The sequence below is a fragment of the Clytia hemisphaerica genome, unplaced genomic scaffold (genome assembly GCF_902728285.1).
Source record: "Clytia hemisphaerica strain Z4C2 unplaced genomic scaffold, Clytia hemisphaerica genome assembly, whole genome shotgun sequence".
Taxonomy (NCBI): domain Eukaryota; kingdom Metazoa; phylum Cnidaria; class Hydrozoa; order Leptothecata; family Clytiidae; genus Clytia; species Clytia hemisphaerica.
The window spans coordinates 745,119-772,638 of NW_027103836.1; the positions used below are offsets into that span (position 1 = coordinate 745,119).

At 37.1% G+C, this 27,520-nt stretch overlaps 2 protein-coding genes across 5 annotated transcripts; one reads left to right on the forward strand and one right to left on the reverse strand.

Moving 5' to 3' along the window:
* The first annotated feature begins 1,635 nt into the window (after nucleotides 1–1,635).
* On the forward strand, nucleotides 1,636–13,979 carry LOC136807120 (very long chain fatty acid elongase AAEL008004-like). 4 transcript variants are annotated; one of them, XM_067063690.1, is made up of 7 exons: nucleotides 1,636–1,743; nucleotides 3,508–3,760; nucleotides 3,857–3,943; nucleotides 4,245–4,301; nucleotides 4,484–4,598; nucleotides 4,876–5,003; nucleotides 5,513–6,585. In XM_067063690.1, exons 2-7 carry the CDS (start codon nucleotides 3,521–3,523, stop codon nucleotides 5,708–5,710), a joined length of 825 nt encoding a protein of 274 aa, XP_066919791.1. In that variant the 5' UTR covers nucleotides 1,636–1,743; nucleotides 3,508–3,520; the 3' UTR covers nucleotides 5,711–6,585. The 4 variants fall into 4 exon arrangements, with proteins under 4 accessions (XP_066919791.1, XP_066919792.1, XP_066919794.1 ...); XM_067063691.1 differs by lacking the exon at nucleotides 5,513–6,585 and adding an exon at nucleotides 6,939–7,513 and having other exon boundaries at nucleotides 1,648–1,743; XM_067063693.1 differs by lacking the exon at nucleotides 5,513–6,585 and adding an exon at nucleotides 13,754–13,979 and having other exon boundaries at nucleotides 1,653–1,743.
* Nucleotides 13,980–15,627: 1,648 nt separating this feature from the next.
* On the reverse strand, nucleotides 15,628–17,880 carry LOC136807078 (uncharacterized). The gene has a single exon (XM_067063646.1). The coding sequence runs from the start codon at nucleotides 17,878–17,880 to the stop codon at nucleotides 15,628–15,630; it is 2,253 nt and encodes a 750-aa protein (XP_066919747.1).
* Between the last annotated feature and the right edge of the window lie 9,640 nt (nucleotides 17,881–27,520).

The following is a 27,520-nucleotide window of genomic DNA, read 5'->3' on the forward strand; positions in this document are numbered from 1 at the left end:
ACATTGCTACTTCCCAAAGCCGGAGACCAAAACAAATTATCTTCCAAGATTATGGCGCCCTTTTGGATCTATTGTTAAGGCCATCTAAAATGGTGGAAAGAGTTGCGGAAAGACAAAGGCGCTCGCTGCGTCGAGGGTGGTGACGCCAAAACGCCCAATATGATCTTCCAACAGAAGGCGAGTTAGTTGCCGCGCGAGTTACGTCATGCACTCCTTCGCAGCGCATAACGAAGTGTGTTTTTAAATCAATATCATTAATTATAAGAATATCTTATGTGCTTACTTTCAGTAAACTTCGAGTGCTTCATTAAAGATGAAGAAGGTAAGAAGATAAAAAATAAGCTGGATAATTTTCATTGTAACAGTTTGATCAATCATCGCTGAAAGTTTGAAAAAGTTTTTCCGACGCAAAAGAAATTGTCAGCCAATTAAAAGCAGTGTGCTTATACTTACTATGTTTGCTACAACGTCTAGGCTAAAAAAAGTGCGAAAAGACACGAACGCCGTTTTTTATTGAGTGACGTTATGATTTTTTTTATTGCGGCCGCGTACAGGAACTCGCCAAATGTTCCTAACTGTATGACATATTGCAAAAAAAATTAAGTTTCGTATAAGAAGCAATTATTGTTAATTATCTGGTTCAACTGGTTTACTGTATCAAATTTCCCAGTTTAGTTGACACTTTGGTATTTTCGTTGCGTCACAGCAAAAGGTTTTTTTTATTTTAGTTTGTATCTTTGAAAGACCACGGCGGATTTAGGCAGGGCTGTCGGATTTAGGACCACTCACGGTACCTACAATGAACAAAGATGGTATGTATGCACAAAAAAATATTTTCGACCGATCGACCGACCGACCCACTTTGTAAAGTCGACATAATTATTCAACATGGCTGCCTCTTTAAAAAAAGGTATATTTTTAAAGATCCGCCTTATCAGACCGGGCCCTATCCGGTAGTTTCCTACCCCTAGATAGGGAAATCACAGCGCTTACCAGACATTGTACTCTGTGCTCGCGACACATCAGAGCCATGCTTTATCGATGATGATACTCGTAGTACTAGAGAACCTTGCGTTCTCGCAGGGTAGCGAACATATGAGTACCTTCGCCACACCACATCTCACCACATTCAATGTCCAGCATATCACCCTATACTCTTGTATCAGAGTGATGGTACCCTATTCCCCTCACATGGTATGGGTCAGTATGGGTTGACCCGGGCAAAGGAGCATTCACTTGCCAAGTGCGAAGTAAGTGGCAAGCACCGAGTGGGAATCAATCCCTGACCTCCAGCACGAAAGTCAAGAACGATGATAACTACACTACTGCACCCTTTTGATCTAGTTTAATTATTTAATTTAGATCTAAGACGGGAAAATCATCTCAGACCAAGTTAAACCTCTAAAAGACATAAAAATTTGATACCTTTTCACTTTACACGTTTTTTTCATCCGCCATGTTGATCTTTCCCGCTCAAAATCATTCCACTTTTAGAATATTCGACCTGGGCTAGCACCTATACTCGAATTAAGATAAGCCTTGAATCTGCTAGTTCAATGATTTTCGTATGATTGTTGATGGCTTTCGGGCAAGTCTGCAAATTGAACAAAGGAGGAGTTATGGAACGATCTCCTTGCCTTGCGCAACACTCCTCTTACTGTCTTAACAACATTACAAGTGATTTGCCTTTGCAGGGTGCAGGTTACAAAAACGGTTGGCAGAAGATTTCGTGACTGGGCCACTGTAAGTTATTTTTATTTAAACTTGCAATTTTCACGTGCAGTTGACAGTGTGTTTGTTTGCTTTTATTGTTTAAAATAGATCCGCTCTATTCAAAGTTTTAGAAGGACTTCCTGGGACCTAGCTAGTCTTTCCCTTAGCATTCTTTGGTAAACAACTCGAGCTACTTTACAGAGTGTTTTTGATTTCATTGCCTAAGTTAGAGGCTTCAAAATAGGTCAAGGATCTTTGAATATTCAGGCTTTTTGGTCTGAAATTGGGTGAAAAGTTCTGTATTGTATGCTGGCTGAAAAGTTTGATTTCCCAACTTGCAGCTCTACCCATATCTCAGCACTCAAAAAGACCAGTTTGGCAGCTACATGGTTTCTCATGGTTTATCGGGAAACCTGGATTTAACATATTTTGTCTTCTTTAAAGTCAGAAAAACTTGGAAAACATAAGCTCCAATTCCATTTAAATCTGAAAAAGGAAATCTGAAATCTTAGCCCCATATTACTGGGGGAATTTTTTCCAAAGGACTGGAAAACAGAGGATGAAACCTTTTCTTGAAACTGAAAAATTGGGGAAACTTTTTTTAATAATTGAAAATGTGTGAGACATATTTGTTTGAAAATTGTGTGGTACTGTAGTGACTGTATGAAACTCATGCTGAGAGTTGGCACCTCTGCTTTATCACAAATTTATGAATTACATATATGTATATTGGAGGCTCCCTCAGCGTTAACTCTGAGCACAATATCACACGATATTTGGTCTTCAAAAACAGAAAAAAACTTAGATAATGACGCAATCCATTGAAAAAGTCCGAATTAGGCATCGCAGCTCAAAAATCTTTCAAATACGATCATGTTTTGACCTCTGATCAAGCAATCACAAAGAAAAAATTTCCTAATTACGTAATCCAGAAAACCACTTAGGGGAGCCTCATATCTGCTCATATTGGGACCTTGAACACAACACTCATCAGAAAAATTTAAAACTGCTTTGTCAGATTGAGAGGCCTGTCTGCTTTGTAAAACAGCAAAAACAACACTTTTAAGATTTAATTTTTTACTTTTTATTATTTAACCTATTTTGGTCCTATCATTTGGCCAAAAAAAGTCCTACTCTAATACACAGTTTACACAAAATTGACCAAGAGCCTTGCTCTAGTCAACGAAATTTTTCCATTTTTTTTTCTTTCTTTTTTTTATCATTTTCTGATATAAATTTTTTCCTTAGATTTTAACTCTTTGTTAACATTTACTGTTCCATATTTTGTATTTTCATTTTCTTGGAACCAATATTTTGATCTTTAATCATATTTTTTTCTTGCAAAGTGTACATAGCACGAGAGCCACCAATGGTTAAAAACTTATGTACATAGTTTCTTTCTTTATGTTATTCAATTTGAAATAAACCTAACCTAACCTAACCTAACCTAATGAACAAATCAACAAAAATTGAGGTTAATCTTGTGTGGAAAAAAATCGTTCCATACAATGTAACCTGATCCCTTTCAGTAGGATTATACTACAACAAAATGTATTATTGACAGATTTGTGGTTTCCTTCAGTTTGTAAAAGCAAAGACAAATAAAACAAGATTTTAACAACCACAAGAGCTGTCAGAAGGGCTGAAGTACTGTTAAAGCATTTTATTAAAAACTAAACTGCCTTGCTTAAGGATAGAGAACTTTCAGTTTGTATATAGTTTTGTCAACCAAAGCTGTTGAGAAATTCCACTTGATTCTGATACTGTAATGAAAATTATTTTTCTTATCTCTAGAAAATCAGGCAATATGGTGTTTGAGGGGCTTGTTGGTTATTATGATTACATCTTGCAAACAGGCGATGTGCGAACAGCAACAATGCCATTTATCCAATCACCAAAATATGTTGTCTGTGCTGTCATTCTGTATTTGCTGATGGTTATTTTTGGTCCCAGAATCATGGAAAAACGCCAACCGTTTCAACTACGCAATGTACTCATTGGATACAACTGTTTCTCTGTTGTATTCTCAGTTTGGATGATGTGGGAGGTAATAATATTTTCTTTATGGATCATATTTTTCTGAAAAATGAGAGCACCAATTTCAATTTCTAATCTCCAAAATATCAATCTGTTTTTATTTCAGTTTTTTGCTTGCTCCGTGCTAAATCCAAATTTCAATCTGTTATGTCAAGATGTTATCCAGGCTGATACTTCTCCAATGACCATGAGGGTAACTAGATTTAATTTCTATTAATTTAAGAATTTATTAATTTTTAAGACCTTTTTTGAATTGGTTATCAAGGTTGTCTTTATTAATTTCACAACCTATGCTATATATTTTGTTCCTATTTTGCAAATTCCACATATATATGAGGCTTTACAAATAATTTTTAATTTACATTCATCTGAAAAAGCTTTGAAATTGCTTCAGTGGCTCTTTGTAGGAGAATTTGTAAAGACTTCGAAGCACTGCCATTTACCTTTCATTCAGTATTTTGCTATATAAATTGAAACACGCTTTCTTATATCAGCTTGTCAATGTGCATTGGTGGTATTTCTTCTCTAAAGTCATTGAATTTTTGGATACGGTAAGTTTTTTTTACTTGCTATTAAAATTTCAACCTACGGAAGGTTTACATTTCGCAATGCTGAAACATTTTGATTGTGCTAGAAACGCATATGGTTTACTGATAGACTCTTTTTAGTTTATTTGATGGAGTAGGTTACTATATGAAAGAAATGCTCTAATACTTTTGTTTTATTTTTTTAGTTATTCTTTGTCCTTCGCAAAAAGAACAAGCAAATTAGTTTCTTACATGTTTATCACCATGGGTCTATGTTAATATTACAATGGAGTCTTGTAAAATATGTTCCAGGAGGAGTTTGTAAGTACACCATCCTATTATTTTCTTCCTATTATATCTCCAGAGATATTTTTGAATTTGATAACTGATTAAAGAGTAGTTCTATTTTTATAACCTCCACGTTAATTAGTTTGCCAAGGCAACAGATAACTGCAACTAACATTGTAATTATCATCAATTTAGTCTTAAATAGGAACTTTTTTCTGAGCTGCAGTAATCTGCTTTTGAATGATTTTATCCATGTCTAATTGATGTTCAACTTGAAATTTCGGTTTATCTTGTTATTTCCTTCTTCTAGCTTACTTTGGTCCCATGTTGAACTGCTTCATCCATACTTTAATGTACGCTTATTACATGTTATCTGCATTCGGCCCTCACATGCAAAAATATTTGTGGTGGAAGAAATACCTAACCAGAATGCAAATGGTAAGATTGTTTTCCTTTTGCATGAAATTTATACTAAAACTGAAAAGGGTAAAAAGTTGTGCTGTCGCACTGAGCATAAGTATGTAATAGCTGGTTTGTTAACCAGGTAAACTATCTATTATTAGCAATCCACATTCATGAATCACTTAAGTTATATATCTTATCTGGGTTTGTAACAATGAAAAATGCACGCGTCTCACATACAAACACACTTTTTCATCACAATATCATCATTGCACACACCCGTTCTTCACCAAAGATTTGCTTTTCAGCTGAAATAAAATTTGCGCGAAAATCTGGGCGAAACATTTTTTGGTCAATTTTTTCAAATGAAGAAGGGATGTGCAATGATATTGGAAAGTCCCAGCCGAAAAGAAGGAAAGCAGCAAGACATCAAGGAAATTTTAGTCAGGTGCGTATTCTTTTTAAGCTGGGACTTTCCATTTTTTCTCTTACACTTGATGTGTATTTTCTCAATGTCTTAGAACTGCTTCTCTTTTTCTTTCTAGTACCAATTCGTTCTGATTTTTTTACACGTGTCAAACGCCATGACGCACAAGTATTCACCCAACGCAATCCCTGTTAATGTTTTCTTTTGGCTCCATTGGTTCTACATGATTTCACTTTTCTGGCTTTTCCAACATTTTTACCAAAATGCCTACCGTGCAAAGAAATTAGAAGAATCTTCAAAATCAAAAGCCGAATAGATAACACTGTCTGGTCTGTAAAAAGTCTCAGCTGTAATGCACTTTCCTCAACAAAGATTCAGGGAATTACAAAAGATTTTTGTCTCAGAAAAAGGTGAATGGATTTTCACTTCCATGGACTGAAAAATTGAAAGTTTATTATGCAAAAAGCAAGCAAACGCTAAGAGTTAGTTTTTACATATTTACGCAACAACGAAACAACAAAAAACTTTGAGAGATGTAGATATTTGAATTCGTAGAAGAAATTTTTTTTTTTCATAAGTTCCTATGACCCGTTTTTATACCATGCAATTATTTTTTATTTTGGATTTTTTTTCGTTTTTTAAACCTCCTCTATCAAATGTCATCACTAGCCGGGTCAAGGGGTTTCCTTTGGGACCACGTCATCACATTTTTATCTCATTCCCTTTCAACCAATACTTTTGGTGACTTGTATTGGTATTATGATGTCTGTATTTTAGGGGAGGTATAAGTAATTCTTGATAATAATAAATATTTTAAAGGTTTTGTTTTTAAATACGAGTGATATTGTTTGCTTACTCATCATTTTTGATTTAAAAGCTTTTTCACGTTGAATTGACATGGATGTGGAGCAAGACTTGTCAGAAAGAGGGGCAGAAAAACATTTTTTACTTAAATCAGCATAACATAACAATAGGGAGACACCGTCCTGATACGAAGTATGTGTCTGATATGAAACGGGAACACTCATGTAAAAACAAAACCTTTAATGATGATTTTTACATTACGTTTTTTGATTATTTAGATGTTTGCTTAAATTGTAGCTGTAATTATTTCAATATCGTGTAGATAGAATGAAAATTAGCAATTATATCACAGAAAGAAAGATTGCATTACATTTTATCATTGTGGAATATCAATGTTGTTATTCTTCTCTGATTTCAAAATGTTTCGTAAAAAACTGATACATACAAGCACTCAACTTTTGACCTTCGATAGAAAGAAATTGCAAAATCTCAATGCAATTGATATCCAAAGATATGAAGGATTGAAAAATATAGTCAGATATCTTCGTAATCTATCAATCATCTTACACTGCTCTATCTATTCTGTTATAAAGGGCAATCGAAAGTGAAAACTTGCGAACAAAAAAATCACATTTGCATGCATAAATCACAACAACTAGTAACAAACACACATCACGCACAAAAAGCATTCACCACGAAACACTAATCTGACTCTAATTTTTGACCTTTCATACCTTTAGATGCAGTTCGTGATGATTTTTGCATACGTTTGTGGCGCCCTCCACATCGATTGCAGTTACTGGCGCTACTTTTTGGTTTTTAATGGAACATACCTCATCTCTCTACTGTTTCTATTCGGTCAATTCTACATCTCTTCTTACCTTGAACGGAAAGAGAAGAGTAAAACTTCCTAGCTATTTATTACACAATTTTATATAGCTTTTCTTATATCGTTTTGTTCCGTTCTTTGATTTTTATATACGAAAAATATCGGCATTTTGTCTGTCATTAATTAAAACAATTTTTAGTGCCCCCTACACTTGATCGTTAAAATATTTAATTTTACTTTGATAAACTTCGTAAGTTGTCTGGCTGCAAGGAATTCCCTATTTGATTTATATTTCATTGAAAACTAATCTTTCCAACTTAGAGGTTTGTGGTCAAGCATATCTACCACCAGTTTAGTATTACAATAACTTTTTAGCAAGTTTTTCTGCTAATCTATTACAATCAAAGGCATTAACTTTATTACAAGGAAATATTATATAGATAGATAGGGTTGATATAAAAAATAAATCTTTATCTTGGCCATAAATATTTTTTTCTCGATTTGTGATCTGATTCCTTCTGCGGGTATTTTAACTCAACGTGTGTGGTACACGCTTGCTTTTTATAAGAATCTTGTTTTTTTCAATTCATCATGGATATTCTTAACTTTTTGAGGAAAATTGTCCTGAAATATTCTTAGGTCTGGATCTAATCCCAGCAAAACTTTGGCATTTTTGTTGAATCTTTTAGCATTGCTGTGTAATAAAAGGCAATTCAACGGTAAAATGCTCTAAAGATGGGCTTTAGGTTCAGTTGCCATATTCAATGATGGTTGTATTCTTACCATATTCTTAATCTTTTGGCCAATTTCATCATAGATATTCTTATAAAGTATATTCTTATTGAAAAAAAGCGTGTATGATGTTTCGTAAACTCAATTTGAATTGCAAATGATTTGACTTTGACCGATGAAATGAATCAGGGTTTCACAGTTTTCCCGAATTGACAAGCTTGTGTATTTTATTGATGTAAAAATACTGATATGAATACAGTAAACTCCTTCTAGCCTTTTCGTAATCCCAGCACACGCTCAGGTGGCTAATAAACGGGGGCGAGGTCGGAAAAATTTTCAAATTTTAATAAGTGGGGAACCCGATTGCCGGGTCTGGGTCGGAAATTGTACGCACCTGAGAGTAAGTAAGTTCCCTAAGATGGAAATTTGTAAGATGCTCTCCGAACCATACTTAACCCTTTGAGCATCTCCCCCCTTTTAATCTCAAGATTGACAAGTGCTATCTATGCATGTCCTTGAAATTTTGACCAGTGGTAGGTATGAATAATTGGGGATGATTTGTAATTTTGGTTCGGCCTCCTGTCTGGATGGTATTACAGACTACTGCTTGACTAAAACCGGCCCATATTTTACCGGAAACGCTCACTTTCAGCATAACCACAAGTCTGATTTTGCAGTAATTTTGGTTTTAAGTTTTCTATCATTAATATCTAATTTTTGCTTTTTTTGCGGTTTTTCGGCAAAACTGCGAAAATAAGGACCTGTCAGTTAAAAATTCAGCCATTTCTCATCGAAAAATTTGAAAAATTCCTAGGAAAATGAAAGAAATGTGTCCAAAATAACGGACATAACCGCGAAAATTATTTCCCGCGCGAAATGTGATTTTTTTCGACTGCGAAAATAAGTTCCCGCACAAAAAAGTTCCCTTAAGGTACCTAATAAATGCCAAGCCGATAGCATTTTCCAACCTAATACACTCGTTTAGGTAAAAAGCACAATTTTGGGCCGGTCTGTCGAAGATCTATGACTCTCACAGATGGCGGCCTCTCCTCCCCTAAAAGTAAATAAATACATGTCACATGAAGTTGCCTCACAAGATACAAGCAAATAATTACAGTGGAGGGGTCCGATGACGTCATCAATGATGCCGAAATTGTTATCAAAGATGTCAATTCGTAATATGTGCACACTTCCAAATTTCAAGTCAATTGCACTTGCTATCGACAATTTTAGTCACCTCCCCAGAATGTACGAAAGGTCAATTCGAAATTTTGAAATAACTAAACTGTGTTTTCTGATAGTTCTATCCGAAGGAAAGTTGAGATGTGTCCCATATAAGCTCCAGAAAGGCTTTGGATCAAACTAAGTTGGTCAAATAAGAATTTCGAATTCAATTCCTCTGACTTGCAAATATCAAATAATATTATATAAATATCAAAAAGATTAATTTAGAACTTGCAGGGAAGAAATTTAGGTGAATCTGGCGAATGAAAAAATTACTTTCTGCCAAATAGTTTTTTTTATTCTTCGAAATTAATACACTCTTCTCAAAATACATATCGGGTCTCATTTTCAAAGTGTTGTTGCCAATAGCCCGGCAAAAATATATATTTTTGGAATCCTCAACTATCCTAGTTTAAGAAATGGTCGGTCCCCAACCCTAATTCCTGGTCAATTTTTCATACTGGGCCCGAGTTTAGGGGATACTTTTTACCCTTTGTAATGATTTGTTAAGTAAAATATCTTTCCATGTATGATATAATTTGCTATATCTCACGAATGAATTGACCAATTGCTTTGAAACTTTGCCAAAAGTTTCAAGATAGATTGGTGATCATCATTTGCAAAAGATTTTTGCGAAAAATTATTTTTGGGGGTTTCCCTGGGGGGATATAGGGAAAATTTGGGTATTTTCACTGAATTTTGACACTTTATAAGACTGGGACCTACCAAAACAACTTTTAATGAGGCACAAACTTTGTGTTATGATAAAATTTGATGCGATACACCAGAAAAATTTCTTTTCAACTGTATTTAGTATCATTTTCGACGCTTCAGGGGGTAAAAATGCCCATTTTATTGAATTTTTACATAATTTGAGCAATTTTCACTGTTTATCTCGCCTAAAATGTTTTCAAAAATAGTTTTAATTTGATTTTAGTGTATTATACTCTAGAAAATTATAATTCTGACTTGAAACTATCACATTCAGAGTGCAACTGGACAAACTAGGGGGTAAAAATGCCCATTTTAGTGAATTTTTCTCGATTTTTATTGATTTTTGATCCCATTTGACCCATATAACAGTGTTAAGGTATGCAAAATTTGATTTCTAACTGCTGGAAACATGGATAAATTTGGTATGCAATAGAGGAAAGCAATTTATGTGGTTTTCATTATCCGTAATCAGGGATACAGATGTCAAATCAGGGGGTAAATATGCCAATTTCTAGTTCGCAGTTGCCTGAGTTTGGATGTTTTTCTTGAGAAATTGCCTCAAAAACCTAAATTTTTAGGATGGAAACCAGCTCTAACAAACTTTAAATTACCATTCCATCATTTCTTAGTACTTTTGATGACAATACGCGATATTTCGATAATTTCAACTGAAGTTATGGCTGCATAGTTACAGTGATTTAGCGTAATTTTGTCAGCTTTTAATTCCCGAAACGGTCATTACTGGCCCCCATTACTGCCGGTTTTTAAGTAGAACTTCTTATTTTGAGGCTTAAGCTACTGTTAAAAGGAAAGTAAATGGCGGAAAAAAAGGTTCTGAGAAGCAATATAAGAAATTTCAAAGGAAAAGCTAACAAAGTTACGCTAAGTCAATAACTATGCAGCCATAACTTCAGTTAAAAGCATCGAAATGTTTGTTGTTTAGTTGTCATCAAAAGGACTAAGAAATGATGGAAATGTATTTTAAAGTTTGTAAGAGCTGGTTTCCATCCTAAAAATTTAGGTTTTTGAGGAAACTTCTCAAGAAAAACATCCAAACTCAGGGAACTGTGAACTAGAAATAACATATTTACCCCTGATTTACCATCTGTATCCCTGATTACGGATAATGAAAACCACATAAATTGCTTTCCTCTATTGCCTACCAAATTCATCCATGTTTCCAGCAGTTAGAAATCAAACTTTGCATACCTTAACACTGTTATATGGGTCAAATGGGCTCAAAAATCAATAAAAACGATAAAAATTGTCTCATAAAATTGGCAATTTTGCCCCCTGGTTCCTCAAACTGCACCCTGTACTGTATGTGAAAGTTTCAAGTCAGCATTATAATTTTCTAGTGTATAATACACAAAGATCAAGTTAAAAATATTTTCGAAGATATTTTAGGCGAGATAAACAGTGAAAATTGCTCAAATTATGTAAAAATTCAATAAAATGGGCATTTTTACCCCCTGAAGCGTCGAAAATGATACTAAATACAGTTGACAAGAAATTTTTCTGGTGTATCGCATCAAACTTTATCATAACACAAAGTTTGTGCCTCATTAAAAGTTGTTTTGGTAGGTCCCAGTCTTATAAAATGTCAAAATTCAGTGAAAATACCCAAATTTCCCCTATTTTCCCCCAGGGAAACCCCCAAAAATAATTTTTCGCAAAAATCTTTTGCAAATAATGATCACCAATCTATCTTGAAACGTTTGGCAAAGTTTCAAAGCAATTGGTCAATTCATTCATGAGATATAGCAAATTATATCGTACATGGAAAGATATTTTCCTTAACAAATCCTTACAAAGGCTAAAAAGTACCCCCTAAACTCGGGCCCAGTATAAAAAATTGACCAGGAATTAGGGTTGGGGACCGACCATTTTTTAAACTAGGATAGTTAAGGATTCCAAAAATGTATAGTTTATCCTGTAGAATCTTGGGTCAAGCAAAAGTGCTTATTTAAGGAGATATAGGATTTGGCTCCCGGACTACAAGGTAAATGACCTACCATACGTGCGGCCCTTAAGGGTATATGTCCCAAGCTTACCAAAGTGCACTGTAAGGGTCAAAATCATCAAAGATGAGAAAAATTGCACTTTAAGGGTGTAAAATTTCGAAAATCTGACCATATATTTTGCCTGAAAAGGGTTAAAAAAATTCACGAAAATTTTTCATTCACCGTAAGGGTCGATTTTTCGCTTAAAATTTGCTCAAATATTTCCAAAATTTTCTCTGCACTGTAAGGGTCCGTTTTAAAAGGCCTAATTTTTGGCCGCAAGTATGGTCGTATTTAAATAATCGAGTGCCCCCGGGCAAGTTACATAATCGTTTATTACTTTAATCGGTCCCAATAATGTAATGCGGAAACTTTCATTCCAATTGTTTGTATGCCATTCTGTAATGCGGAAACTTTCATTCCAAGTGTTCGTATGCCATTCTATAATGCGGAAACCTTCATTTTAAGTGCTTGTCTGCTATTTTATAATGCGGAAACTTTCATTCCAAGTGTCTGTATGCTATTCTGTAATGCGGAAACTTTCATTCCAAGTGTTTGTACGCTATTCTGTAATGCAGAAATTTTCATTCTAAGTGCTTGTGTGCTATTTTGTAATGCGGAAACTTTCATTCGAATTAGAGAGAGAGCATAGATACTAAGAATCATTCGGACTCGAATTAGAAAGATAAAGTACATGTAACAAAAGTGGCAAGTTTGAAAAGAGCTCACACCATACGCGACAGACAGAGAGAAAAAGAAAAAAAGTATCAGACGATCATGTTTATTTAACGCATCAATAGCTCTATATATTTAATTTGATCACACCTGAAGATTTTAGTGGTTTCCACCATTCCATATTTCCGCATAGCGATATTAACAGGGAGGTTGAAAATTAGGTCAGATTTCTTCCTTCTTAAATCCTCTCATCCCGATAATTCATGTTGTATCTTTTTGATACCTCAACCCTCCTGCTTCTTCTGCAAATCCCGAGGTCTCCTTCAAACCCCAGGTCTTTTCATCGCCATCAGCGGAAACCCAATACCCATTGACCTTGAGACTTTTCACCTTCTCGCATCTCGCATCTGTCATAGTCCACAAATTTCATAACGTTCCCCATCCACTCCCCTCTTATGATGCAAATAATCTGACTTAATTTTCAATCTTTCCCTTCTTCAGGTGCAATTTGTGATGATTTTCGCGCAATTATGTGGAGCTCTTTACATCGATTGTGGTTACTGGAGGAACTTTCTGGTTATCAATGCCACATTCCTTCTATCTCTCCTCTTCTTGTTCGGCCAGTTCTACGTCGCTTCGTACCTGGAGAAGAAAGAGAAAAGCAAAGCTACTTAGCTACATTACATTACGATCCTTTTACATTGAAGGACTAGCATTTTATACTTTTGTACTCTCTATTCTGATCTTTTAATTTAAGAATCTTATACAGCTTTTGTGCTTGATTTATTGGTTCAAACTGAATGGTTGTACCCGTAGATCTTAGTGTATTTTGTTATTTTTCTAAAGTTTCCAAGTAACAAAAGTGTAAAACGACAAAAATTCGATTAACTTTATCGCGAATTGTCATAGGAAGTTTTTTATTTTTGTTGTACCATGGAAATATTGTATAATTTTGATTTTATTTTGGGCAAGAACATAATCTTTTTTTATCGTGATCAACTTTGGTATTAATTTCACTGTCTCACATTTTCCAAAAATTCGGACTAATTTTTGCCAGATAAAAATTTACGTTTTCGCGTGCAAAGAAAGATATTTTAGTTTTGGTGAAATATGCCTATTCAAGCTATTTTCACCTCAGTAGACCGTCAAAATTAAAGGATTTCCTGACCAAGCATATTCGTTTTCAGGAAAACTTAAACTATTAAGATGGATTTTTGGACTTCCAACAGCTATTTCCTCGGAAACATTTTTAGATTACTTCACCAAAGGACCATTTCACTGAACCTTAAACTTTCTTAGCTTAGCCATGACCAGCCCCATCAATGAACTTATTCTTCAATATTCCAGTTCGTCTTTTCCAATTGATTTTTCTTTACAGATACAATTCGTAGTTGTGATAAGTCACGTCAGCAATGCAATACATACAAACTGTGGATTCCCTGTCAATTGGATGTGGTTGTTGTTCGCCTACATATGGACGCTGTTTGGTTTGTTTTCGCATTTTTATCAAAATGCTTACCTCAAAAAGAAGAATTAATCTGCTCATATAAACCATTTCATAAATTACGTCACGAACATCACTTGCCTCATATTCAAACAATTACCATGGTGATTATATCCCTTGAGACATTTTTTTTAGATTTTTTTTATGAATAGGAAGTAGTTTTAATGAAATCCGCTGGGATTTAATCACCATGACAATGATTTCGAAACGAGGCAAGTGATGTTCGTGACATGATTTATGAAATGTTCTATGGTATTGGAGATCTTCACTGTTCTCAAACAACTTCCTTTGTGTTGTTGGGTTTTTTGTTAACTGTGAAGCAGACAAGCGGACGCATGTATATTTTGTTCATTACATAAAGTGATTTGTTGTCGATATTTTATTACGATGCCGTATGTAGGATTTGATGGAGCCAATGCAGAAAGCTACATGTAAGGGGGTTGGACTCGAGTTTACCTGTTACATAGTCGAATACCAGCAAACGTAGGCTGCGCTAGCATCCACTAACGGATTCGTACTCCTTATATACTACTTGGGGTTTTGTAAAGGTGTGCGATTCAGACTACAGCAAACGTTGAATAGGCGATGTTACCGCAGGCAGAGACAGGACGTGAAGATTTACTGAATGTTCGTGATATTCGCTAAAATATAAGGAAAAATTCTACTAAGTCACAAAGGTAATTTTACTAAGTTCCACAAAGTTAAAAAGGGCAAAAATATATGTACAAGTCAATGAGTAAATATACTTACTAAACACGTATAATCCCATGAGCTCTGGTGCGGTATAAAAATGTCTTCTATATTTCTGGTTATCTGGTTCTCAATCTCAAATCAGTTTTCATTCACTCTGATTTGTCTATGTAAAATTTGTACCTCACTCTTCTCTCATCAAAGTTCAACTAACCCAAAAGGCAACAAAAACAACCACAGAAAATGCAAAAGCGAGAGAAGAGAAAGTCCCAAAGGGACGGACGCAACAAAACAAAGACAAGCAAATGGGAATGCGTGTATATATAATTACCCTATAATTATAATAAATAATGGCATTTACATAGCCCCTCACAAAAATTTTAATTTTTGTAACCTTCAAAACATAAATAAATTCCTAAATAAATTTTTAATAATTTTTGATTTTCATTAAATACTATATTTTTTGTAGTAAAACTATTTTGTTCAAAGGTCTAAGTAATTTTGACTTGTTTGCCAGTTCAATTTCAACAGTTCTCGTGAGCCCAGTCCCAGGGATGAGCTTTGTTACTTTCGCTAAACACCATTCATTTCTAGGTTTCTCATCCTTTAGCAAAACAACATCATTAATACTAATGGCATCTTTCAGTTCCTTATGCCATTTACTTCGTTCTTGTAAAGAATTTAAGTATTCCTTACGCCAGCGCTCCCAAAACTCATTAACAAGATGCTGGACACGACGCCAATATTTACGACAATATAAATCGACATCACTAAATGAACCAGGAAGGGGGTATACAACTTTCGATTTGTGAGTTAGTAGAGTCATTGGCGATATTGGAGTGAGGCTGGTTGAATCGTTTAAGCATTCGACGCTTAATGGTCTTGAGTTGATTACGTTTTCGACCTCGGTGATGAGTGTGTGGAACGATTCTTCATGAAGAATTTCGCCATGTTTGATCAACATTCCGGACAAGATATTTCGGGCTGTCCGGATTTGTCGTTCCCAAACTCCTCCATAGTTGCTGGAACTAGGTGGATTTCTCTTCCAGACGACCCAGTCACCGTTGTGTTTTGATAGAAAATCGGCAATTTTTGAGTGATCCATATTCATAAATTCTCTGTAAAGCTGTTTTATCAGCGCCGACAAAATTAGTCCCATTGTCGGATCTTATCATTCTAATATTTCCCCGTCGAGCGACTAATCGTCGGAGAGATAAGATAAATGAATCGGTTTCCATGCTGTGGATTCCTTCGATATGAACAGCTCGAGATGCAAGACAGGTGAATAGAACGCAGTAACGTTTGACTAGTGATCTTCTCACCTTTATGTAGAATGGACCAAAGACGTCGAGGCCAGTGTAGGTAAACGGTGGAGCGGCTTCGATTCTGTCGATTGGAAGATCGCTCATTCTTTGCTGAATTGTAGCCCCTCGTAGGTGCCTGCACACGACGCATTGATGGATGACGTGTCGAACCATTGAATTGATATTGATGATCCACAGGCCATTGGTGCGAATCTCATTGATCGTCATACCTCGTCCTGAGTGAAATGTGTTGTTGTGATGGAAACGTACCAAAGGCTTTGTGATGACACTGTCCTTTGGAAGGATTATGGGATGTTTGATTTCGAAGTCCATGTTGGAACGTTGAAGTCGGCCACCAACTCGAAGAAGACCGTCTTTGTGGATGAATGGGTTGAGCTTGACGAGATTATCGTTCAGTTTGATCTTTTCGTCGTTCTTGAGGCGTTGTACTGTGTTGGCGAAGTATGATCGTTGAACTTCCTGGAAGATCGTCACTTGGGCAAACTTTAACTCTTCGACTGTTAGGGGTTGCATCGTTGGCTGTTGACCTCTCAGAACCATGGAGTGCGTCTTTGATTTCTTGCAGAAGTTGTTGATGTAGCGTAAGACGAATGCTGTAACACGAATGATTTTAATCCAAGACGACATTCTACCTATGACTGATAAGAGAACGTTAGTTTCTACAGCTGCTGTAGCTGCACAAGTCAGAGTATCACTACTCTTGACGATCTCAGGATCGTCGTCATTGACAACGAACTTTGTTGTCGTGACATCATCACTAAGTGGCTGCCAAAGGAATTGAGGTCCTTTAAGCCACATATTGATGCGTTCTGTGTCGTCTTGTCGTAGTACTCTTGATCCAACGTCAGCTGGATTGTCTTCTGAGTTTACATATCTCCAACTGGTTGACGTCGTTCGGTCTTTGATGAACGTCACTCTGTTTGAAACGAACATCTTGAACTTCTTGGTGTCATTGTTCAGGTAGCCCAGCACTACCTTGCTATCTGTCCAATATACTTCACGTTGAATGGGAATCTCGAGCTCTGTGGACAGTTTGCTACCCAGTTTTGCGGAAAGAGCAGCGGCCATAAGCTCGAGACGTGGCATTGTGATCGTTTTCTTGATCGGATTCACTCTTGACCGTCCATGAACGAAGGAGCAGTGGATATTGCCATCTGGATCTAACAGGCGAATGAAGGTGCAATATCCATGTCCAGTTTCAGAAGCATCTGAAAAGTGGTGCAAGCTAGCTTCTTCTACAAGGAAGCCTACTGGGTGAAAGCATCTTGGAATGTTGATGGTTTGGAGCGACAGAATCGTTTCTGTTGCTTTACTTACTCTTTGTTGCAGTTCGTTTGCGAAGTCTTCATCCCAACCGAAGTTTTCGGAACAAAGACTTTGGAGTAGCCTTTTGCTTTCGAGGAGGAATGGAGCAGCCATTCCTAAGGGATCATAGACTTGGTGGATAATGGAGAGCAAACCACGCTTGGTTGATGGTATGTCGAAGGTCTTCGTTCGGAGGCTAAGAGTATCTTCAGAGATGTTCCATTGAACACCAAGTGCATGGTCGTTTGGTAGGACATCTAAGCATTCTTGAAGTTCTTTGACGCGGTGGTTTTCAGGGATGGCTTCGATGACGTCTCGTGAGTTGCTGATGACTTTTGTTAAGTTGAAACCACCATCTTGACACATTGAACGCACGTTCTGAACGAGCTCTATCGTTTCCGAGGGTTCTTCTGTTGATTTTAGCATGTCGTCGACGTAGAAGCTTTTTCTGAGGGTGTCGGACGCTTCTTGACCATACTTTGATTCGCCTTCGGAAGCTGCCTTTCTTAAAGCGAAGTTAGCACAACTGGGTGATGAAGTGCTACCAAATGTATGGACGCACATCTCGTATTCTTGGACAACGTTTCGAGAATCTCCATCCTCCCACCAAAGGAACTGAAGGTAACGGCGTTGATTCTCTGGGACTTGAACTTGGTAAAACATACTTTCGATGTCGGCCATAGTTGCAATAGTGTGTTGGCGAAATCTGGTGAGGAACGCCAAGAAGTTGGTTGGTTAAGTCTGGTCCTTGAATGAGCTCGTCGTTTAGGGATTTGTCGTGGAACTTCGAGCTGCAATCGAAGACAAGACAACGCGAATCTTTTTCTTTCTTGGGTGATAGATAGACGCCATGATGAGGGATGAACCATTGTTCGTCATCTGGATACGACGACTGTACCTTCTGAGCATAACCTTTACTAAGCATGTTATTGATAAAGTTCACATAGTCGTTACAAAATGTATGATCTCGAGAAAATTTCTTCTTTAATAGATTAAGCCTCTTCAAAGCAAGTGATTTGTTGTTAGGCAAATTGACTTTATCATTGCGAAAAGGTAAGGGAAGAACGTAATGTCCACTTACCTTTTGACAGTTGGTGTTCATGATGCTCAGGAACTTGACGTCGTCTTGGGAGAACTCGTCACCTAATGATTTGTCGTTGACTGTTTGCTCTTCACCATAGACTGATCCAATCATTTTTTCGATCGAATGGTCAGCCACCTGCTCTTGTTTCACGAATCTATGGGTTGGTTTTCGTTCTGATTTCAAGTCGAAGTTGATACGATAACATGACGTGATGTTTGGTTTGGTGTTGTCAAGTGGACCTGCTATGCACCACCCTAGGTTTGTCTCGAAGGCATAGGGTCCTCTCTCAACTGGACTTGGGATTACGTTCGTGGGCTGAATTGCTTTGGGGCAGTTTGCACCAATTAGGATGCCAACCTTCATTGGATGATTGTCGCCAGTCTCAGACAGTTTGGTCTTTAAAGGATGGAGATGTGGCCATCGTTGGAGCAGCTCTTTGGTGATTGGTTGTCGTTTGTCGCTCACCGAAAAATCCTTTCGACTGTAGGTCTTTGGGAGGTTTATCCATTTTTCTGGTTGATCCACACCACATACTTGAAGACCTTCAACTACTTTAGCACTGGTGACTTCTTCTCCGTTTAGAGTTTTTTTTTATATTCAATGTGGTCTTTGGGAAATTGGATCCAAGTTGTGACAACAAGTCGTTATCGATGAATGTTCCCTGACTACAATTATCAAGCAGAGCATAGGTTAACACACGATTCTGATTTAATTTGATAAAAACTGGTACGATGCACATACTAACAAAGTCATTGTTTCTAATTACGTGAATTTCTAAAGATTCTGATGGCTTTTCAGGACTAGTAGCTTCCGTTTTGAAAAGACCCTTTCTATAGCCATGAAATGATGTTGGATGCTTGCCACCACACTCTTCACATTTTCATGGCGCTTTACACTCTTTAGCCAAGTGCCCTCGTTTAAAGGCATGAAAAACAACGACCACTCTTCAATGCCCATTTCCCTTTCTCTTTACAGTCTACTTTCTTAAACTCTGGACAATTGTCTAGATCGTGACCCTCTTCACAAAATGGACATTTTGAGAAATCAGTATTAAAGGTTCTTACAGTTTTACGGTTTGATGCATTGTTGTCAGTATCGCCGTGCATCGCTTCCCTTGAATACAATGGATCGTTGGCCAACACAGTCTCTTTATCTACGAAGTCGATTAAGTCGTCGAATTTTGGTTCACGATGGAAGGAAGTTCGAATTTGATATACGTAGCGATTCCAGCGGTCCCTCATACTGATAGGAAGTTTTGTCAGTACAAGACAAATGTTGTCGGGGGTGTCGAACTTGTTGCCGATGATAAACTTGCTTTTAACCAGGAAAGAGTAGAGAGTTCGGAGTGATGCAGCGTCAGCGTTCTTGATTGGTGTTAGTTCTTGTACTTCTTTACGATACGACGCCAGTATTCTGTATGGGTCACCATATCTTTTTCGTAACAAGGTCTTTGCAGACTGGTATCCTTCTGTTGGACGAAGAAGGCTGCATCCTTTGATGAGGTCCTTTGCTTCGCCCCCAGTGAATTGGATAAGACTGGCCAGACGCCTTCTGTCTTCGTCGATCTTTGTTTCAATGACTTCCTCGAAGGTAGACATAAAGTACTCGAACTCCATTGGATCACCGTAGAAGGTATCGATGGTCAGCTCAGGGGCACTTTGCATTCTCAAAAGGCTGGATATTGTGCTGGCAAGTGTAGATTGTGTTGGTGACACTGAACTTATTGTCGATTGTTGCGAGGATTGTACAGTTTGTTGAGATGTGGGTGTTTCGGCCGGAGTCATCACGGGCTGGGATGGTGTATACGAATCGGAGGGTTGTAGCTGTGTTCGTGGTAGCTGATGATCTGTTGACAGATACGGTGAAGTTATTGTCGATCTCGGGAAAAATGTTGGCGTTGTCGAGGTAGGTGATATAGTTGTAATTGGTTGCAATTGCAGTGATATGTTCGACTGTAGCTGGTTCGGCACTGAAGATGGAGCAGTAGGTGAAGGATTCAGTGAAGTTGTGACAAGTAGGGAATGGAGCTCGTTTGGTTGCTTCATCCTTTGCGCAGAGTTTGATATGGGAATCGATGAAGATGTGTCTGGTGTAGGATTCGATGACGTCAGAAAGTTTGTTGAATGGAAAGGTGGATTAGATGACGCCATGACTGGAGATGGGTGAAGTGATGGTTTTGTTGACGTCATAACTTGCGACGTATCGAGTGACGGGTTTGGTGACGTTGATGCTGATAAGTGATTTACCACACGAAATTCGCTTTCTTCTGATTTTAAGAACTGCCCGTATACGTTGAGCCTTGCTTGCTGGGATGCGATTTTTCGTTGAGATTCTAACTCTGTCAGTTTCGATTTGAACGATATTTCGGCTTGTAGAGCTGCCATTTTCGCTGCTTCTTGCATGTATGCATCTTTGACGGATTTACGACTGCCGCCACTACCACTGGATCTTCGACTAGAGCTACTCGAACGGTTTGAACGGCTAGAACGATGGCTCCCTTCTTGACTTGTCCTTTTCTTTGGCTGCTGAACGCTTTCCTCGTATCGTCTGATCCACTTCAACACGTTTGTCTTTGTGTCGAACACCTTTCCGTCAAATGTATCAACAAATAGTTCATCATCATGGACGTTTTCGCTTTCGTTTAAGGTTTTGATTCTCGCACAAAAAATTGTGGAACTCTTGTAAATCGTGATCTAGACTCGATAGCTCTGACTTGACAGTGTGGTAGTTCGTGATGTTTTCCATTAATTCGTCAAGGATTCCAATTCTTTCTTCCATGGTTTTGACCAGGGACTCGCGATTCTTTCTAACATTGTGTAACTGGTATTCTCTTCCTACAGGAGTGGGTACTGGGTTATTCCTCAAACCTTCTCTGGTGGACATTTTCGGGACGTGTTTACTGTTACCGCAGGCAGAGACAGGACGTGAAGATTTACTGAATGTTCGTGATATTCGCTAAAATATAAGGGAAAATTCTACTGAGTCACAAAGGTAATTCTACTAAGTTCCACAAAGTTAAAAAAGGGCAAAAATATATGTACAAGCCAATTAGTAAATATACTTACTAAACACGTATAATCCCATGAGCTCTGGTGCGGTATAAAAATGTCTTCTATATTTCAGGTTATCTGGTTCTCAATCTCAAATCAGTTTTCATTCACTCTGATTTGTCTATGTAAAATTTGTACCTCACTCTTCTCTCATCAAAGTTCAACTAACAGAAAAGGCAACAAAAACAACCACAGAAAATGCAAAAGCGAGAGAAGAGAAAGTCCCAAGGGACGGACGCAACAAAACAAAGACAAGCAAATGGGAATGCGTGTATATATAATTACCCTATAATTATAATAAATAATGGCATTTACAGCCTAGTACATTCATTTCGGCTTTACTGGGCATTGAGTTAAAAATTTGAAGTTTTTGAATGATACCGTGAGTCGAAGTTTGTTCGGAAAATACATTATTTTATTACAAAATTGCGACGAGGTACACTTCAAATCCGGTCATAGATGGCGGATATAGTTTAGTCGAAGGTTTCTAATGTTCAGTATTCCCTTCTTAACTCGGACCAAATATTCTGAAAACCAAACGGATTTCATTTCGTGAATCAACATTTTGAAAATGTTATTTGAATTTTGAGAGCTTATAATTGAAATGATTCTCTTCTCCAGCCTTCTGCGTTTTTAGTAGAGGTTTGGGTACAAGGGAACAACTGTCGTAACCAAGGAGATGTTGCCTGTTAGAAGTTATTGTTTTTATCCCTCAAATTTTATGCAAGTTGTAGTTTTCAAGTTTTTTATGTTTGAAAATATATTATAAATAATTTTTTTAAACTTAGGAAATTCTATTATTATTATATAAATTTTATGCTGAAAGTGACGGCAGTTTATATAAAATAATTTCGTATTTATTTGAAGTCTGTAAACAGATTTTTAACGCCTGAAAGATTGGATTGACTCAAAGACAAATTTAATTCTTCAAATAGATCATTGAGTTTAAAGCCCCGAAGGGGCTAGAGAGCTGAGCAAGAAAAATTGAAGCCTTCAAAACAACATTTAGAACGACGGATTGAATCTAGTCTTTTCTTCATCTTTTTTTAAACGGTATGTTTTTCGAAATTTTGCGATAGGTTTTACTCTGAAACGCATGATTGTGTCAAAACCACGCGCGGATCACACGTTTTGGATGGGAAATAACTTCTTCATTCCCCATTCAAGAGTTTCGGGTCTAGCTCGGGGCTGCCACATTCTCCATAAATAATAGTATGAAATTGTAACTTCGTAAACCTGCATACTGCAGGTATTGATAAATAAAAGACTTCCTATTTGCGCCTAGCAGTGAAGACATGAATCATTTTTACCTTTCTGCTTCTAGTTTGGGACATGATATTTTTACCTTAGAGTGATTTCGTTTTATTTATATTAGCTAAGTATAGTTAGTGGCCGGGTAGCTCAGTCAGTAGAGCATTCACCTTACAATCTAAGGGTTGTGGGTTCGATCTCCGGATGATTAGCTTATAGTTGGGTAATCTGATCAAGGCGGTAAGTTACTGGGAGCTGAAAACAGGTGTGGCGCTCTACCTCAGCATTCGATCTCCCAGGTCTAGCGCAAATAGAAAAAGGGATAGACTCCCTCACTCCCGGCTTCACCGACAGCCACCAGATGAATACACTATACTATACTACTACTAAGTCTAGTTGTTCTGCCAACTCTGGTTCTTACGTCCATGAAAATGATCATACCAATCGAAATCTTACCCAGCCCCTAACTAAATGGGATGGGTTGGAGTTTTTACAAGAGACTTCACTAATTGGTTATTTGAAGTAAAAGAGATGACGCGTTCTTTAGAAAAAGTAACAAAATTGTTTTATTACAGGTTAACGACCAACCAAATCATACGAGAGCTTGTAAAAACTCCAGCTTGTCCTAACTAAATTAGCATTTCTTCTAAATACCTACCATGAAATGCTGTTTTTCTGCTTCAAGGTTGTGAAAGTGGACAAGGATATTGTTCAACGATTTTTCAAGGATGTTTGAATAACAAGTAATAATAGCATAGTTAACGAAAAGTATTAATACACTAGTCATAACTTCACTAAATGTCCGGGGGCACTCGATTTCTAAACAACGGCGTATGCCGCCAAAAAATAACTTTCAACATCGGGTCTTACAATGCGGCCCTTGAGCAGTGAAAAGATACCCTTTAAGTGCATTTTACCGAACGTTTCTGACCCTTAAACTAAAGGCCGGTCTCCACTTTCGCGCGAAATGGGCGACAGTTTTTTGCTTAACCTTTTTTGCCTGAAGAAAAGATTACGTCATAAAAACGTTTCACGCGAACAAAAAAAAGTTGAAGAACGTTTTTGTAAGGTCATTGGTCGGTTAAAATTGGTCGACATTGACATAACGGATGAAAAAAGTAGAACTTCCTTCAACTTTTTTTTTGTTCACGCAAAACTTTTTTATGACATAATCTTTTCTTTAGGCAAAAAGAGAAAAAAAACTGCCCATCTCGCGCGAAAGTGGATACCGGCCTTTACAGTCTAGTTTTATTTCATATCTCATTTTGCTGAAGCCACCTCAAAATGATCCTGATATGTCGAAATCAGCTGAAAGTGGCATGGACTTAAAGATCGGTGTAGAGTGAGAAGTCTCAGCTGGTGTGGATGTCAAGGGCGTGGAGGTGTCAAGTTCATTCACTGTCCTACCACCACCCTTCCAAAGAGGATGGCGTAGTTCTGAAAACATGGAATTGTTTCTTTTCAAAGAAGAAAGGTATTGTGACGACGCAAATTTTTTTTCCGTACTTGGACGGGGGTATCATCGACGGTCGGGAGTATCTCATCTTTGTTGTTTAGTTTTGTTTTTTGGAATTGCTTAGGTCAGGGTTGCTAGTAACGGATTGTCACTGTGCCGGGTGCATACTCGGCGCCGTGGGCCCCGCAGGGTTGCTAGTAACGTCTTGATTTTCAGTCAGGTTAAAAAAGGGGCAATTTTACCCATATTATGATAACATTACCCCGTCTTTTTTGTCATTCCATAAATATTTCCAAATTTTGTGTTCTGTTGTGCGAGTGTGACTCGGATACGGATATCGATGATGATGACGACAGATGACGGATAGCGCACTGGGTTTCTGATCAGAAATTCTACCCCGGTTGGGTCGATATTTCAAGGTTTAAGGGCTCTGACCATATTCAGAAAATTGATTTTAGTATCTGAACATAAAAGTTATGTTTTAGATTCTTTAACACTTTTAACAAAGAATTGCCTTTATAAATTGCTTTTTAATCAAACCCCTTAAGAGTAATTGAGAACTTAATTGCAAAAATGACGTTATGAACTTTAAAAAGACGTTAATAATATGTTGCATCATCTTCTTTTATAAAAAGTGCTAAGTTTTAATGGGTAATTAACCTTTTTGTTTCGAACTTTTTTCAAACTGTCCGCAAAGAATTGAACTATTTTAAATTTTGCGGAAAATTTTTCTAAAAAGATGTGTCAAAAGTTATGGCTGTTTTTTTAAGGTGGTAGTTACCTGAGATTTGAAAAGTTACCGAAAAAATTATAAATTTTTGTTTTTTGGGCGTTTTCGAATTTACAACTATTCCTGAGAGTGCCTTGAAAATTTCAAACCCGTATCTCAAGTATTTGGGTCACAGGAAGCATTTTTGTGTACCATGGTAGTGGGATGGTAGTCCAAAAACCCCCCTAGCAACCAAATTTCAATCGGTTGCTATGGCCTTAATCGCTCAATACCTTTCCCAGCATAGCAAAGTAGCACGCCAAAAGAAAGCTTATTTAATCTACTTTGGTTTACGGGTTGTTTCAAAATATAGGTTTTAGTTCCATGACAAGCGAGCAAAAGGATGCTCTTATATCGGATGGCCAATAGTCACCTTCATTTTTTAATTTTATTTTTTTATCCACGGATCGCTGATAGTCACTTTTCCGGGGGTTAGGTAGGGTCAGGGTTGCTAGTAACGGCTTGTCACTGTGCCGGGTGCATACTCGGCGCCTTGGGCCCCGCAGGGTTGCTAGTAACGGCTCGAATTTCAGTCAGGTTTAAAAAAGGGGTACTGTTACCCATATTATAATATAGATTACCCCCGTCTTTTGCCAGTTCGGTATAATATGTTATGAATTGCGTGGTGTTGCTGTGCGACGATGGCTCAACGGATAGAGCGCTTGCTTCCGGATCTGAAGGTCTTTCTTTGGTGGTGGTTCGAATCCCACTCGGTGCGAAAATTAGGCTGGTCGAAATTGATGGACAAATGATTGACAGGTATGAAAACTCAGTCAGAAATGAGAAACTAAGTCTCAGAAACTCAGACAGTCAGAAAAGAGAAAAATAGGATAAGAGATAGGAAAGAAAACAAGGTGACGATTGGCCATCCGATATAACATCTACCCGAGCAAAAGTGTAAACAAAATGGAGGCAAGTTCTGTGACTTTGCAACTGTATTTTGTTGTTGTAAAGCCATTTTATTTGCATGAAATGACATTGCTGATGGATTATTCTTATTGTAATTTGTTGTTGAAGAGTTCTTGGATGTATTTGGACAAGCTTTTGTGTTGTTAATATCCTGAAGAGGTTGGCTATCCGGTACAAAACCATTTGTCGTTATGTGATTTTCTGGAAGGATTTCTGCAGCTCTTCTTGACATTCAAACTATTTTGTGATATACTATGAACCACTAGTTAATTGGAGTAACCAGAAAATTCCATTGTACCATCAATTAGACGTCCACAATACAATAAATGGTGTACTTATATGGCTTCGTCGTGAGGGTTGAAATCTGGTATGAGCAACCGGTCGCCCGGTCGCGCAGACCTTGCACCTTGACCGACATGACAACATAAAAAACCCTAATTGATAGTCAGAAACTGACTCGATTTGATTGAAAATGCATGATAATATTTTATTGAGTGAACTGAAATGAAATATACCCAAGATTTGGTGAATAAATGGTCAAAATGGACTTTGCGCAAGCCAATTACGTGATTTTTGTTAGTTTGGCGCAACACGAAATAGTACAAAATGCAAGGATTTTGGACGTTTTTTATGATTACACTGGTTATGTGATATAAATTATGGATTGTTTTACAAAAACAGTTAAAAGGCTGAAAAAACTAGGTTAAAAAATACATTTTTTCATAAGATATTACGTTTTCTTTACTTTTTTGCCCTTTTCCCGGAAACGCGTTTCCGGGGGTTTACTAACGCCTTGACGGATATTTCTCAGGATTGGAAAGTGCTAGCTTCATGAAATTTTCAGGGAAGGTTTCTTTCACCATTTGTCAGAAAACTAATGAAAAATTTTCATTAAAGAATGTTTCACTCCTTCTGAATCCAAAAATTTACAAATTTTAGGTTCCAGACCCCCTGGAAAAAAAATTCAAAAAAATTTTTTCATTAGTTTTCTTTTGTTTTCTCATTACAAAGCTGTGTGCCAAAAATCTTTAATTGAAATGATCTAGAACTCTAGAAAAGCCTGTCGAAAGAAAAATATAGAACGTTACCCCCTGGCCAATATTACCCCCGTCTTTGCTATTTCTAGAATTTTTTTTTCATTTTTGACATTGTTAATAGTTATGTTACATTTATGGAAAGTTTCATCAATATATCTTTGATATTTCAAAAGTTATGACTAAAAAGGTAAAAAAATGACTTTTTCCATTTCTCAGGTAACTACCACCTAAGCAAAATCCAGATGAAAAATTGATGAAAAACCACTATTTTGAAGATTTCGAGACAAAGAAGCATTTACAAAAATTTTCCGCAAAAATTTTTATTGTTCGGTAAAAGATACACCATCTACTGCGAAAAAATTTTCAAAATGTCTTTTCTTCGCCTAAACTAAGCTCTTCAAAGTTGAAATACTCTTCCTCGCAAAAGTCTTCATTTTCTTCTTCATCAAATTTTTTCAATGCAATTTTTGAATTTTCAGATTCAGGAATAGTTTGTCTAACAGAAAATGTATAACATGCCATAGTTTTGTTGGTTACATCAGTCAGAAAACACATTTTGAACACGGCAATTATGAAAAATTCACTATGGTCAGAGCCCTTAAGATAAGTTTAAGATACTCCCGCCCATCGATGATACTCCCGACCGTCAATATGAGATGTTCCCGACCGCCGATGATACTCCCGACCGTCAAGATGAGATACTCCTTACCGTCGATGATACTCCCTTAAAAATAATTTGCTGTGACGACCTCTGTTGGAATCTGT

Coding starts and splice junctions, on each gene's coding strand:
- LOC136807120 (XM_067063690.1), top strand. CDS start 3,521: ATGGTGTTTGAGGGGCTTGTTGGTTATTATGATTACATCTTGCAAACA. Junction 3,761..3,856: donor CAGTTTGGATGATGTGGGAG/GTAATAATATTT, acceptor TTTTTATTTCAG/TTTTTTGCTTGCTCCGTGCT. Junction 3,944..4,244: donor CTTCTCCAATGACCATGAGG/GTAACTAGATTT, acceptor TTCTTATATCAG/CTTGTCAATGTGCATTGGTG.
- LOC136807078 (XM_067063646.1), bottom strand. CDS start 17,880: ATGGCCGACATCGAAAGTATGTTTTACCAAGTTCAAGTCCCAGAGAAT.